The sequence below is a fragment of the Chrysemys picta genome, chromosome 16 (assembly GCF_011386835.1).
Source record: "Chrysemys picta bellii isolate R12L10 chromosome 16, ASM1138683v2, whole genome shotgun sequence".
Taxonomy (NCBI): domain Eukaryota; kingdom Metazoa; phylum Chordata; order Testudines; family Emydidae; genus Chrysemys; species Chrysemys picta.
The window spans coordinates 2294504-2306053 of NC_088806.1; the positions used below are offsets into that span (position 1 = coordinate 2294504).

The following is an 11550-nucleotide window of genomic DNA, read 5'->3' on the forward strand; positions in this document are numbered from 1 at the left end:
GGGGACTGGGGGAGGGATGAAGGGCTTGTAGGGTGACAGGGGGCTGAGGGGGTTGTGGGAAGGCCTGGGGGTGATGGGGTCTGGGTGGGGGGCAGGCAATGGGGAGATATGGGGCTTCGGAAGAGGCTGGGGGAGCTGTGAGAGGGTTAGAGGAATGGGGGGACAGTGGGGAATGTGGGGCTTTGGAGGTCTCAGGGTGTCATGGAGGGCTGAGGGGGGATGGGAGGGGGAGCTGGAAGTAGTGGGGTGTGTGGGGAAGTGGGGGGCAGTTGTGGGGGAGCTCTGCCCTTTTCTCCCTCAGTTTCCCTCCTTTACCCCCTATTTTTCCATCCTCCTCATTTCTCCCCCTGTTCCCATGGCAACTGCCCTCCATGCTTTGGGGGGGACAGGGGTGGAGACACCAGGAACCCCCCTTCCTATCATGCCCTGCATCTCCTTGAGGGGTCCCCCCTACAGGAACCTCTGCCCCACTCCCTGGCTCCTCCCCTGCCCCCCAACCCAGGCAGGCCCCAACATCCAGTTATTGGGGACCCACCCCGCCCATCCCTAGACTGTGATTTTGGGGGGCTCATTGACAAACTAGGAGGGTCAAAGCTGTAGGGGATGGGGGGGTATTGGAGGGCCAGTGGAAGACGGGGGGCAGAGGTCACAAAAGGTCGCCCTCTTCACCTGGGGCAGCCCCCCTTATCTCCTGGCACTGAGCCCCCCAACCCTACCCCATGGCACCCCATATTCCATGGCACTGACCCCCCAATATACCCCAGGGCTCCCTTCTCTGTGCAACCCCCCGATATACCCCACAGCCCCCCTTCTCTGTGCAACCCCCCGATATACCCCATGGCCCCCTTCCCTGTGCCACCGATCCCCAATATAACCCACAGCCCCACTTCTCTGTGCCACCCACCCCCCGATATACCCCACAGCCCCCCTTCTCTGTGCCACCAACATCCGATATACCCCATGGCCCCCTTTTCTGTGCCACCCACCCCCCGATACACCCACGGCCCCCCCTTCTCTGTGCCACCGACCCCCGATACACCCCACGGCCCCCTTCTCTGTGCCACCCACCCCCGATATACCCCACGGCCCCCTTCTCTGTGCCACCCACCCCCGATATACCCCACGTCCCCCTTCTCTGTGCCACCCACCCCCCGATACACCCCACGGCCCCCCCTTCTCTGTGCCACCGACCCCCGATACACCTCACGGCCCCCCCTTCTCTCTGCCACCCACCCCCGATACACCCCACAGCCCCCCTTCTCTGTGCCACCAACATCCGATATACCCCATGGCCCCCCTTTTCTGTGCCACCCACCCCCCGATACACCCCACGGCCCCCCCTTCTCTGTGCCACCGACCCCGATACACCCCACGGCCCCCTTCTCTGTGCCACCGACCCCCGATATACCCCACGGCCCCCTTCTCTGTGCCACCCACCCCCGATATACCCCACGTCCCCCTTCTCTGTGCCACCCACCCCCCGATACACCCCACGGCCCCCCCTTCTCTGTGCCACCGACCCCCGATACACCTCACGGCCCCCCCTTCTCTCTGCCACCCACCCCCGATACACCCACGGCCCCCCCTTCTCTGTGCCACCGACCCCCGATACACCCACGGCCCCCCCTTCTCTGTGCCACCGACCCCCGATATACCCCACGGCCCCCTTCTCTGTGCCACCCACCCCCCGATATACCCACAGCCCCCCTTCTCTGTGCCACCGACATCCGATATACCCCACGGCCCCCTTCTCTGTGCCACCCACCCCCCGATATACCTCACGGCCCCCCTTCTCTGTGCCACCCACCCCCGATATACCCCACAGCCCCCTTCTCTGTGCCACCCACACCCCGATATACCCCACGGTCCCCCTTCTCTGTGCCACCGACCCCCGATACACCCCATGGCCCCCCCTTCTCTGTTCCACCCACCCCTGATATACCCACAGCCCCCCTTCTCTGTGCCACCCACCCCCGATATACCCCACGGCCCCCCCTTCTCTGTGCCACCCACCCCCGATAAACCCCACGGCCCCCCTTCTCTGTGCCACCGACATCCGATATACCCCACGGCCCCCCCTTCTCTGTGCCACCGACATCCGATAAACCCCACGGCCCCCCTTCTCTGTGCCACCCACCCCCGATACACCCCACAGCCCCCTTCTCTGTGCCACCGACCCCCGATATACCCCATGGCCCCCCTTCTCTGTGCCACCCACCCCCGATAAACCCCACGGCCCCCCTTCTCTGTGCCACCCACCCCCGATATACCCCACGGGCCCCTTCTCTGTGCGACCGACCCCCCGATATACCCCACGGCCCCCCTTCTCTGTGCCACCCACCCCCCGATACATCCCACGGCCCCCCCTTCTCTGTGCCACCGACCCCCGATACACCCCACGGCCCCCCCTTCTCTGTGCCACCCACACCCCGATATACCCCACGTCCCCCTTCTCTGTGCCACCCACCCCCCGATACACCCCACAGCCCCCTTCCCTGTGCCACCCACCCCCGATATACCCCACAGCCCCCCTTCTCTGTGGCACTGACCCCCGATACACCCACAGCCCCCCTTCTCTGTGCCACCGACCCCCGATATACCCCACGGCCCCCTTCTCTGTGCCACCCACCCCCCGATATACCCCACGGCCCCCTTCTCTGTGCCACCCACCCCCGATACACCCACAGCCCCCCTTCTCTGTGCCACCGACCCCCGATATACCCCACGGCCCCCTTCTCTGTGCCACCCACCCCCGATAAACCCCACGGCCCCCCTTCTCTGTGCCACCCACCCCCGATACACCCCACAGCCCCCTTCTCTGTGCCACCGACCCCCGATATACCCCACGGCCCCCCCTTCTCTGTGCCACCCACCCCCGATACACCCCACGGCCCCCCCTTCTCTGTGCCACCCACCCCCGATATACCCCATGGGCCATCTTCTCTGTGCCCCCCGATAGTCCCCCCCACCCCGCCCCGGCCCCTTACCATCCTCCATGGGCACGTAGAGGTTGAGGTACAGGCAGTCCTCGCTCTGGTTCTGCACGTAGCCGGCCACCACCTCCAGGTTGTCGGTGAACCAGACGGGCAGCATGATGCCGGGCAGCATGCCGTGTACGTTCTGGGGGCAGACGGGGGCGAAGGCCGTGGCGTTGCGCACCTGGGACCAGGAGGCGGGGGCCTCAGGGGGCTGGAAGCGGCGCTCACCCACTGGCGGGGTGGCGTAGGGCACCCCCAGGTACTGCACCACCGGACCCAGGATCTCGTTGTTCAGGTCCTTCTTCACCCCCCGCAGCTTGCCGTAGTGGGTGCTGGCCACCGGGTGCCTCTCCTCCTCGGGGGCGCGGGGGGCCGCCCCGGCCGCCAGCCACACCGCCCAGAGCAGGACGCAGGCCCCCGCCCTCCAGCCGGGGCCGGGCGGGACAGGCATGGCGCGGGGAGTGGGGGGGGGGACGCGCGGGAAAGGGTTTGGGCGGCTCAGCGGGGGGGCGCTAGCGGCGCCGGGGGGCTCTGTTGCGTTCCATGGCGGGCGGGGAGGGGTCCGGCGGGCGGGCGGAGCATGGGGGCCTCACCTGGAGAAGGAGAGAAAGGAAGAGGGAGGGATGGATGGATGGAGGGAGTGTGGGAGGGATGGATGGAGGAGTAGGGAGATGGAGGGAGGTGGGAGGAAGGATGGAGGGATGGAGGGAGGTGAGGGGGAGGGAGATGGAGGGAGGGGTAGGTAGATGGAGGGATGGAGGGAGGGACGGAGGGAGTGGGGAAGGATGGAGGGAGAGGGTAGGGAGATGGAGGGAGGTGGGAGGAGGGAGGGATGGATGGAGGGATGGAGGGAGGGGGTAAGAAGATGGAGGGAGGTGAGGGGGAGGCAGGGAAGGAGGGGTAGGGAGATGGAGGGAGGTGAGGGGGAGTGAGGGATGGAAGGAGGAAGGGAGGGAGGGGTAGGGAGATGGAGGGAGGTGAGGGGAGGGAGATGTAGGGAGGGAGCGAGGGAGGGGTAGGGGGATGGAGGGATGGAGGGAGGCACGGAGGGATGGAGGAAGGTCAGGGGAAGGATGGGGGATGGAGGGAGGGGTAGGGAGGTGGAGGGAGGTGAGGGGGAGGGATGGATGGAGGGATGGAGGGAGGGTTAGGGAGATGGGGGGAGGTGAGGGGGAGGGAGGAATGGATGGAGGGAGGGAGGGGTAGGGAGATGGGGGGAGGTGAGGGGGAGGGAGATGGAGGGAGGTGAGGGGGAGGGAGGGAGGGATGGACGGAGGGAGGGAGGGAGAGGTTAGTAAAATAGAGGGAGGGGAGGGGGCGGATGGAAGGAGGGGTAGGGAGATGGAGGGAGGTGAGGGGGAGGGAGGTGAGAGGGATGGACAGAGGGGGGTAGGGAGATGGAGGGAGGTGAGGGGGAGGGAGGGATGGACGGAGGGAGGGAAGGAGGGGTAGGGAAATGGAGGGAGGGAGGGATGGAAGGAAGGAGGAAGGATAGGGAGATGGGGGAGGTGAGGGGGAGAGAGGTGAGGGATGGACGGAGGGAGGGAGGGGTTAGTAAGATAGAGGGAGGTGAGGGGGCGGATGGAGGGAGGGGTAGGTAGATGGAGGGAGGGATGGAGGGATGGAGGGGTAGGGAGATGGGGGAGGTGAGGGGGAGGGAGGGAGGGATGGACGGAAGGAGGGAGGGGTTAGTAAGATAGAGGGAGGTGAGGGGGCGGATGGAAGGAGGGGTAGGGAAATGGAGGGAGGCAGGGACGGAGGGATGGAGGGGTAGGGAAATGGGTGGAGGTGAGGGGGAGGGAGGGAGGGGTAGGAAGATGGAGGGAGGGAGCGAGGGACGGAGGGATGGAGGAAGGTCGGGGAAGGATGGGGGATGGAAGGAGGTGAGGGAGAGGGAGGGAGGGGTAGGGAGATGGGGAGTGAGGGGGAGGGAGAGATGGATGGATGGAGGGAGGGAGGGGGTAGGAAGATGGAGGGAGGTGAGGGGGAGGGATGGATGGAGGGATGGAGGGAGGGTTAGGGAGATGGGGGAGGTGAGGGGGAGGGAGGAATGGATGGAGGGAGGGAGGGGTAGGTAGATGGAGGGAGGGATGGAGGGATGGAGGGGTAGGGAGATGGGGGAGGTGAGGGGGAGGGAGGGAGATAGAGGGACATGAGGGGGAGGGAGGGAGGGATGGACGGAAGGAGGGAGGGGTTAGTAAGATAGAGGGAGGTGAGGGGGCGGATGGAAGGAGGGGTAGGGAAATGGAGGGAGGCAGGGACGGAGGGATGGAGGGGTAGGGAAATGGGTGGAGGTGAGGGGGAGGGAGGGAGGGGTAGGAAGATGGAGGGAGGGAGCGAGGGACGGAGGGATGGAGGAAGGTCGGGGAAGGATGGGGGATGGAAGGAGGTGAGGGAGAGGGAGGGAGGGGTAGGGAGATGGGGGAGTGAGGGGGAGGGAGAGATGGATGGATGGAGGGAGGGAGGGGGTAGGAAGATGGAGGGAGGTGAGGGGGAGGGATGGATGGAGGGATGGAGGGAGGGTTAGGGAGATGGGGGAGGTGAGGGGGAGGGGAGGAATGGATGGAGGGAGGGAGGGTAGGGAGATGGGGGGAGGTGAGGGGGAGGGAGATGGAGGGAGGGGTAGGGAGATGGAGAGAGGGAGGGACGGAGGGATGGAGGGAGGGGTAGGGAGATGGGGGAGGTGAGGGGGAGGGATGGATGGAGGGAGGGAGGGAGGGGGTAGGAAGATGGAGGGAGGTGAGGGGGAGGGATGGATGGAGGGATGGAGGGAGGGTTAGGGAGATGGGGGGAGGTGAGGGGGAGGGAGGAATGGATGGAGGGAGGGAGGGGTAGGGAGATGGTGGGAGGTGAGGGGGAGGGAGATGGAGGGAGGTGAGGGGGAGGGATGGACGGAGGGAGGGAGGGAGAGGTTAGTAAAATAGAGGGAGGGGAGGGGGCGGATGGAAGGAGGGGTAGGGAGATGGAGGGAGGTGAGGGGGAGGGAGGTGAGAGGGATGGACAGAGGGGGTAGGGAGATGGAGGGAGGTGAGGGGGAGGAGGGATGGACGGAGGGAGGAAGGAGGGGTAGGGAAATGGAGGGAGGGAGGGATGGAAGGAAGGAGGAAGGGATAGGGAGATGGGGGAGGTGAGGGGGAGGGAGGTGAGGGATGGACGGAGGGAGGGAGGGGTTAGTAAGATAGAGGAGGTGAGGGGGCGGATGGAGGGAGGGGTAGGTAGATGGAGGGAGGGATGGAGGGATGGAGGGGTAGGGAGATGGGGGAGGTGAGGGGGAGGGAGGGAGATGGAGGGACATGAGGGGGAGGGAGGGAGGGATGGACGGAAGGAGGGAGGGGTTAGTAAGATAGAGGGAGGTGAGGGGGCGGATGGAAGGAGGGGTAGGGAAATGGAGGGAGGTGAGGGGGAGGGAGGTGAGAGGGATGGACAGGGGGTAGGGAGATGGAGGGAGGTGAGGGGGAGGGAGGGATGGACGGAGGGAGGGAAGGAGGGGTAGGGAAATGGAGGGAGGGAGGGATGGAAGGAAGGAGGAAGGGATAGGGAGATGGGGGAGGTGAGGGGGAGGGAGGTGAGGGATGGACGGAGGGAGGGAGGGGTTAGTAAGATAGAGGGAGGTGAGGGGGCGGATGGAGGGAGGGGTAGGTAGATGGAGGGAGGGATGGAGGGATGGAGGGGTAGGGAGATGGGGGAGGTGAGGGGGAGGGAGGGAGATGGAGGGACATGAGGGGGAGGGAGGGAGGGATGGACGGAAGGAGGGAGGGGTTAGTAAGATAGAGGGAGGTGAGGGGGCGGATGGAAGGAGGGGTAGGGAAATGGAGGGAGGCAGGGACGGAGGATGGAGGGGTAGGGAAATGGGTGGAGGTGAGGGGGAGGGAGGGAGGGGTAGGAAGATGGAGGGAGGGAGCGAGGGACGGAGGGATGGAGGAAGGTCGGGGAAGGATGGGGGATGGAAGGAGGTGAGGGAGAGGGAGGGAGGGGTAGGGAGATGGGGGAGTGAGGGGGAGGGAGAGATGGACGGAGGGGTAGGGAGAGGGAGGGGTTAGTAAGATACAGGGAGGTGAGGGGGCAGATGGAGGGAGGGGTAGGGAGATGGAGGGACGGAGGGATTCAAGGAAGGAGGGAGGGAGGGGTAGGGAGATGGGGGAGTAAGGGGGAGGGAGAGATGGACAGAGGGAGGGAGGGATTAGTAAAATAGAGGGAGGTGAGGGGGCGGATGGAGGGAGGGGTAGGGAGATGGAGAGAGGGAGGGACGGAGGGATGGAGGAAGGGGTAGGGAGATGGGGGAGGTGAGGGGGAGGGAGGGATGGATGGAGGGAGGGAGGGAGGGGGTAGGAAGATGGAGGGAGGTGAGGGGGAGGGATGGACGGAAGGAGCGAGCGACGGAGGGATGGAGGAAGGTCGGAGAAGGATGGGGGATGGAGGGAGGTGAGGGGGAGGGAGGTGAGAGGGATGGACGGAGGGGGTAGGGAGATGGAGGGAGGGAGCAAGCGACGGAGGGATGGAGGAAGGTCGGGGAAGGATGGGGGATGGAGGGAGGTGAGGGGGAGGGAGGTGAGAGGGATGGACAGCGCGGGTAGGGAGATGGAGGGAAGTGAGGGGGAAGAAGGGAAGGAGGGGTAGGGAAATGGAGGGAGGGAGGGATGGAAGGAGGGAGGAAGGGATAGGGAGATGGGGGAGGAGAGGGGGAGGGAGGTGAGGGATGGACGGAGGGAGAAGGGAGGTTAGGGGGAGGGATGGACGGAGGGGGTAGGGAGATGGAGGGAGGTGAGGGGGAGGGAGGGGGGATGGAAGAAGGGAGGGAGGGGTAGGGAGATGGGGGAGGTGAGGGGAGGGAGGGATGGACGGAGGGATGGAGGGAGGAAGGGGTAGGGAGATGGAGGGAGGGACAGAGGGATGGAGGGGTAGGGAGATGGGGGGAGGGGAGGGGGAGGGAGATGGAGGGAGGTGAGGGGGAGGGAGGGAGGGATGGACGGGGGGAGGGAGGGAGAGGTTAGTAAAATAGAGGGAGGGGAGGGGGCGGATGGAAGGAGGGGTAGGGAGATGGAGGGAGGTGAGGGGGAGGGAGGGATGGACGGAGGGAGGGAAGGAGGGGTAGGGAGATGGAGGGACGGAGGGATGCAAGGAAGGAGGGAGGGAGGGGTAGGGAGATCGGGGAGTAAGGGGGAGGGAGAGATGGACAGAGGGAGGGAGGGATTAGTAAGATAGAGGGAGGTGAGGGGGCGGATGGAGGGAGGCGTAGGGAGATGGAGAGAGGGAGGGACGGAGGGATGGAGGGAGGGGTAGGGAGATGGGGGGAGGTGAGGGGGAGGGAGGGATGGAAGGAGCGAGCGACGGAGGGATGGAGGAAGGTCGGAGAAGGATGGGGATGGAGGGAGGTGAGGGGGAGGGAGGTGAGAGGGATGGACGGAGGGGTAAGGGAGATGGAGGGAGGGAGCGAGCGACGGAGGGATGGAGGAAGGTCGGGGAAGGATGGGGGATGGAGGGAGGTGAGGGGGAGGGAGGTGAGAGGTATGGACGGAGGGGGTAGGGAGATGGAGGGAAGTGAGGGGGAGGGAGGGATGGACGGAGGAAGGGAAGGAGGGGTAGGGAAATGGAGGGAGGGAGGGATGGAAGGAGGGAGGAAGGGATAGGGAGATGGGGAGGTGAGGGGGAGGGAGGTGAGGGATGGACAGAGGGAGGATGGAGGTGAGGGGGAGGGATGGACGGAGGGGGAGGGAGATGGGGGGAGGTGAGGGGGATGGACGGAGGGGGTAGGAAGATGGAGGGAGGTGAGGGGGAGGGAGGGAAGGATGGACGGAGGGATGGAGGAAGGTCAGGGGAAGGAAGGGGGATGGATGGAGGGGTAGGGAGATGGAGGGAGGTGAGGGGGAGAGAGGGACGGGGGGATGGAGGGAGGTGAGGGGGAGGGAGGGATGGATGGACGGAGTAGGGAGGGGTTAGTAAAATGGAGGGAGGGAGCGAGGGATGGAGGGATAGAGAGATGGGGGAGGTGAGGGGGAGGGAGATGGAGGGAGGGACGGAGGGATGGAGGAAGGTCGGGGAAGGATGGGGGATGGAGGGAGGTGAGGGGGAGGGAGGTGAGAGGGATGGACGGAGGGGTAGGGAGATGGAGGGAAGTGAGGGGGAGGAAGGGAAGGAGGGGTAGGGAAATGGAGGGAGGAGGGATGGAAGGAGGGAGGAAGGGATAGGGGGATGGGGAGGAGAGGGGGAGGGAGGTGAGGGATGGACGGAGGGAGGAGGGAGGTTAGGGGGAGGGATGGACGGAGGGGGTAGGGAGATGGAGGGAGGGAGGGATGGACGGAGGGAGGTGAGGGGGAGGGAGGGATGGACGGAGGTAGGGAGGGAGGGGTAGGGAGATGGAGGGAGGTGAGGGGGAGGAGGGACGGGGGGATGGAGGGAGGTGAGGGGGAGGGAGGGATGGATGGACGGAGTAGGGAGGGGTTAGTAAAATGGAGGGAGGGAGCGAGGGATGGAGGGATAGAGAGATGGGGGAGGTGAGGGGTAGGGAGATGGAGGGAGGGACGGAGGGATGGAGGAAGGTCGGGGAAGGATGGGGGATGGAGGGAGGTGATGGGGAGGGAGGTGAGAGGGATGGACGGAGGGAGGAGGGAGGTTAGGGGGAGGGATGGACGGAGGGGGTAGGGAGATGGAGGGAGGGAGGGATGGACGGAGGTAGGGAGGGAGGGGTAGGGAGATGGAGGGAGGTGAGGGGGAGGGAGGGACGGGGGGATGGAGGGAGGTGAGGGGGAGGGAGGGATGGATGGACGGAGTAGGGAGGGGTTAGTAAAATGGAGGGAGGGAGCGAGGGATGGAGGGATAGAGAGATGGGAGGTGAGGGGGAGGGAGATGGAGGGAGGGACGGAGGGATGGAGGAAGGTCGGGGAAGGATGGGGATGGAGGGAGGTGAGGGGGAGGGAGGTGAGAGGGATGGACGGAGGGGGTAGGGAGATGGAGGGAAGTGAGGGGGAGGAAGGGAAGGAGGGTAGGGAAATGGAGGGAGGGAGGGATGGAAGGAGGGAGGAAGGGATAGGGGGATGGGGAGGAGAGGGGGAGGGAGGTGAGGGATGGACGGAGGGAGGAGGGAGGTTAGGGGGAGGGATGGACGGAGGGGGTAGGGAGATGGAGGGAGGTGAGGGGGAGGGAGGGAGGGATGGACGGAGGGAGGTGAGGGGGAGGGAGGGATGGACGGAGGTAGGGAGGGAGGGGTAGGGAGATGGAGGGAGGTGAGGGGGAGGGAGGGAGGGATGGACGGAGGGAGGAAGGGGTAGGGAGATGGAGGGAGGGAGGGACAGAGGGATGGAGGGGTAGGGAGATTGGGGGAGGTGAGGGGGAGGGAGGGGGGAAGGGAGGGGTAGGGAGATGGAGGTTAGAGAGATGGAGGTTAGGGGGAGGGATAGACGGAGGGGGTAGGGAGATGGAGGGAGGTGAGGGGGAGGGAGGGAAGGATGGACGGAGGGATGGAGGAAGGTCGGGGGAAGGATGGGGGATGGAGGGAGGGGTAGGGAGGTGAGGGGGAGAGAGGGAGGGGGGATGGAGGGAGGTGAGGGGGAGGGAGGGATGGATGGACGGAGGGAGGGAGGGAGGGGTTAGTAAAATGGAGGGAGGGAGCGAGGGATGGAGGGATAGAGAGATGGGGGAGGTGAGGGGGAGGGAGGGATGGAGGGAGGGAGGGGTAGGAAGATGGAGGGAGGTGAGGGGGAGGGATGGACGGAGGGAGGGAGGGAGGGGTAGGGAGATGGAGGGAGGGAGCGAGGGATGGAGGAAGGTTGGGGAAGGATGGGGATGGAGGGAGGTGAGGGGGAGGGAGGTGAGAGGGATGGACGGAGGGGGTAGGGAGATGGAGGGAGGTGAGGGGGAGGGAGGGATGGACGGAGGTAGGGAGGGAGGGGTAGGGAGATGGGGGAGGTGAGGGGGAGGGAGGGATGGACGGAGGGATGGAGGGAGGTGAGGGGGAAGGATGGGGGATGGAGGGAGGGGTAGGGAGATGGAGGGAGGTGAGGGAGAGAGAGGTGAGGGGGAGGGAGGGAGGGGGGTGGAGGGAGGTGAGGGGGAGGGAGGGATGGATGGAGGAAGGTCGGGGGAAGGATGGGGGATGGAGGGAGGGAGGGACAGAGGGATGGAGGGGTAGGGAGATGGGGGAGGTGAGGGGGAGGGAGGGATGGACGGAGGGATGGAGGGAGGTGAGGGGGAAGGATGGGGGATGGAGGAAGGGGTAGGGAGATGGAGGGAGGTGAGGGAGAGAGAGGGGTGGAGGGAGGTGAGGGGGAGGGAGTGATGGATGGAGGGAGGTGAGGGGGAAGGATGGGGGATGGAGGAAGGGGTAGGGAGATGGAGGGAGGTGAGGGAGAGAGAGAGAGGCGAGGGGGAGGGAGGGAGGGGGGATGGAGTGGGGTGAGGGGGAGGGAGGGATGGATGGAGGGTAGGGAGAGGGAGGGAGGGAGGGATGGACGGAGGGAGGTCGGGGGAAGGACGGACAGAAGGAAAAGAGAAAAGAGAAATACCAGAGGCTGTCAGGGGACCAATCAGAGTTGAGGCTCCGCGTTGGAGGGGACAGGAGCCCCCCTTCACAGTCCAC

General features: G+C 65.7%; 2 protein-coding genes across 3 annotated transcripts in view; both read right to left on the reverse strand.

Moving 5' to 3' along the window:
* Positions 1–3566, reverse strand: part of NLGN2 (neuroligin 2) — a 22525-nt gene extending 18959 nt beyond the window's left edge. The window contains exon 1 of one of the 2 annotated variants that reach the window (XM_065570552.1): positions 2988–3566. In XM_065570552.1, coding sequence (XP_065426624.1) covers positions 2988–3429 — 442 coding nt within the window. In that variant the 5' untranslated portion in view covers positions 3430–3566. The remainder of the gene's footprint in view (positions 1–2987) is intronic. The other variant, XM_065570551.1, reaches the window with a different exon arrangement.
* Position 3567: 1 nt separating this feature from the next.
* Positions 3568–11550, reverse strand: part of LOC135976037 (uncharacterized) — an 8710-nt gene continuing 727 nt past the window's right edge. The window contains 5 exon segments of the mRNA XM_065570398.1: positions 3568–3571; positions 10375–10420; positions 10492–10822; positions 10935–11170; positions 11173–11482. Coding sequence (XP_065426470.1) covers positions 3568–3571; positions 10375–10420; positions 10492–10822; positions 10935–11170; positions 11173–11482 — 927 coding nt within the window.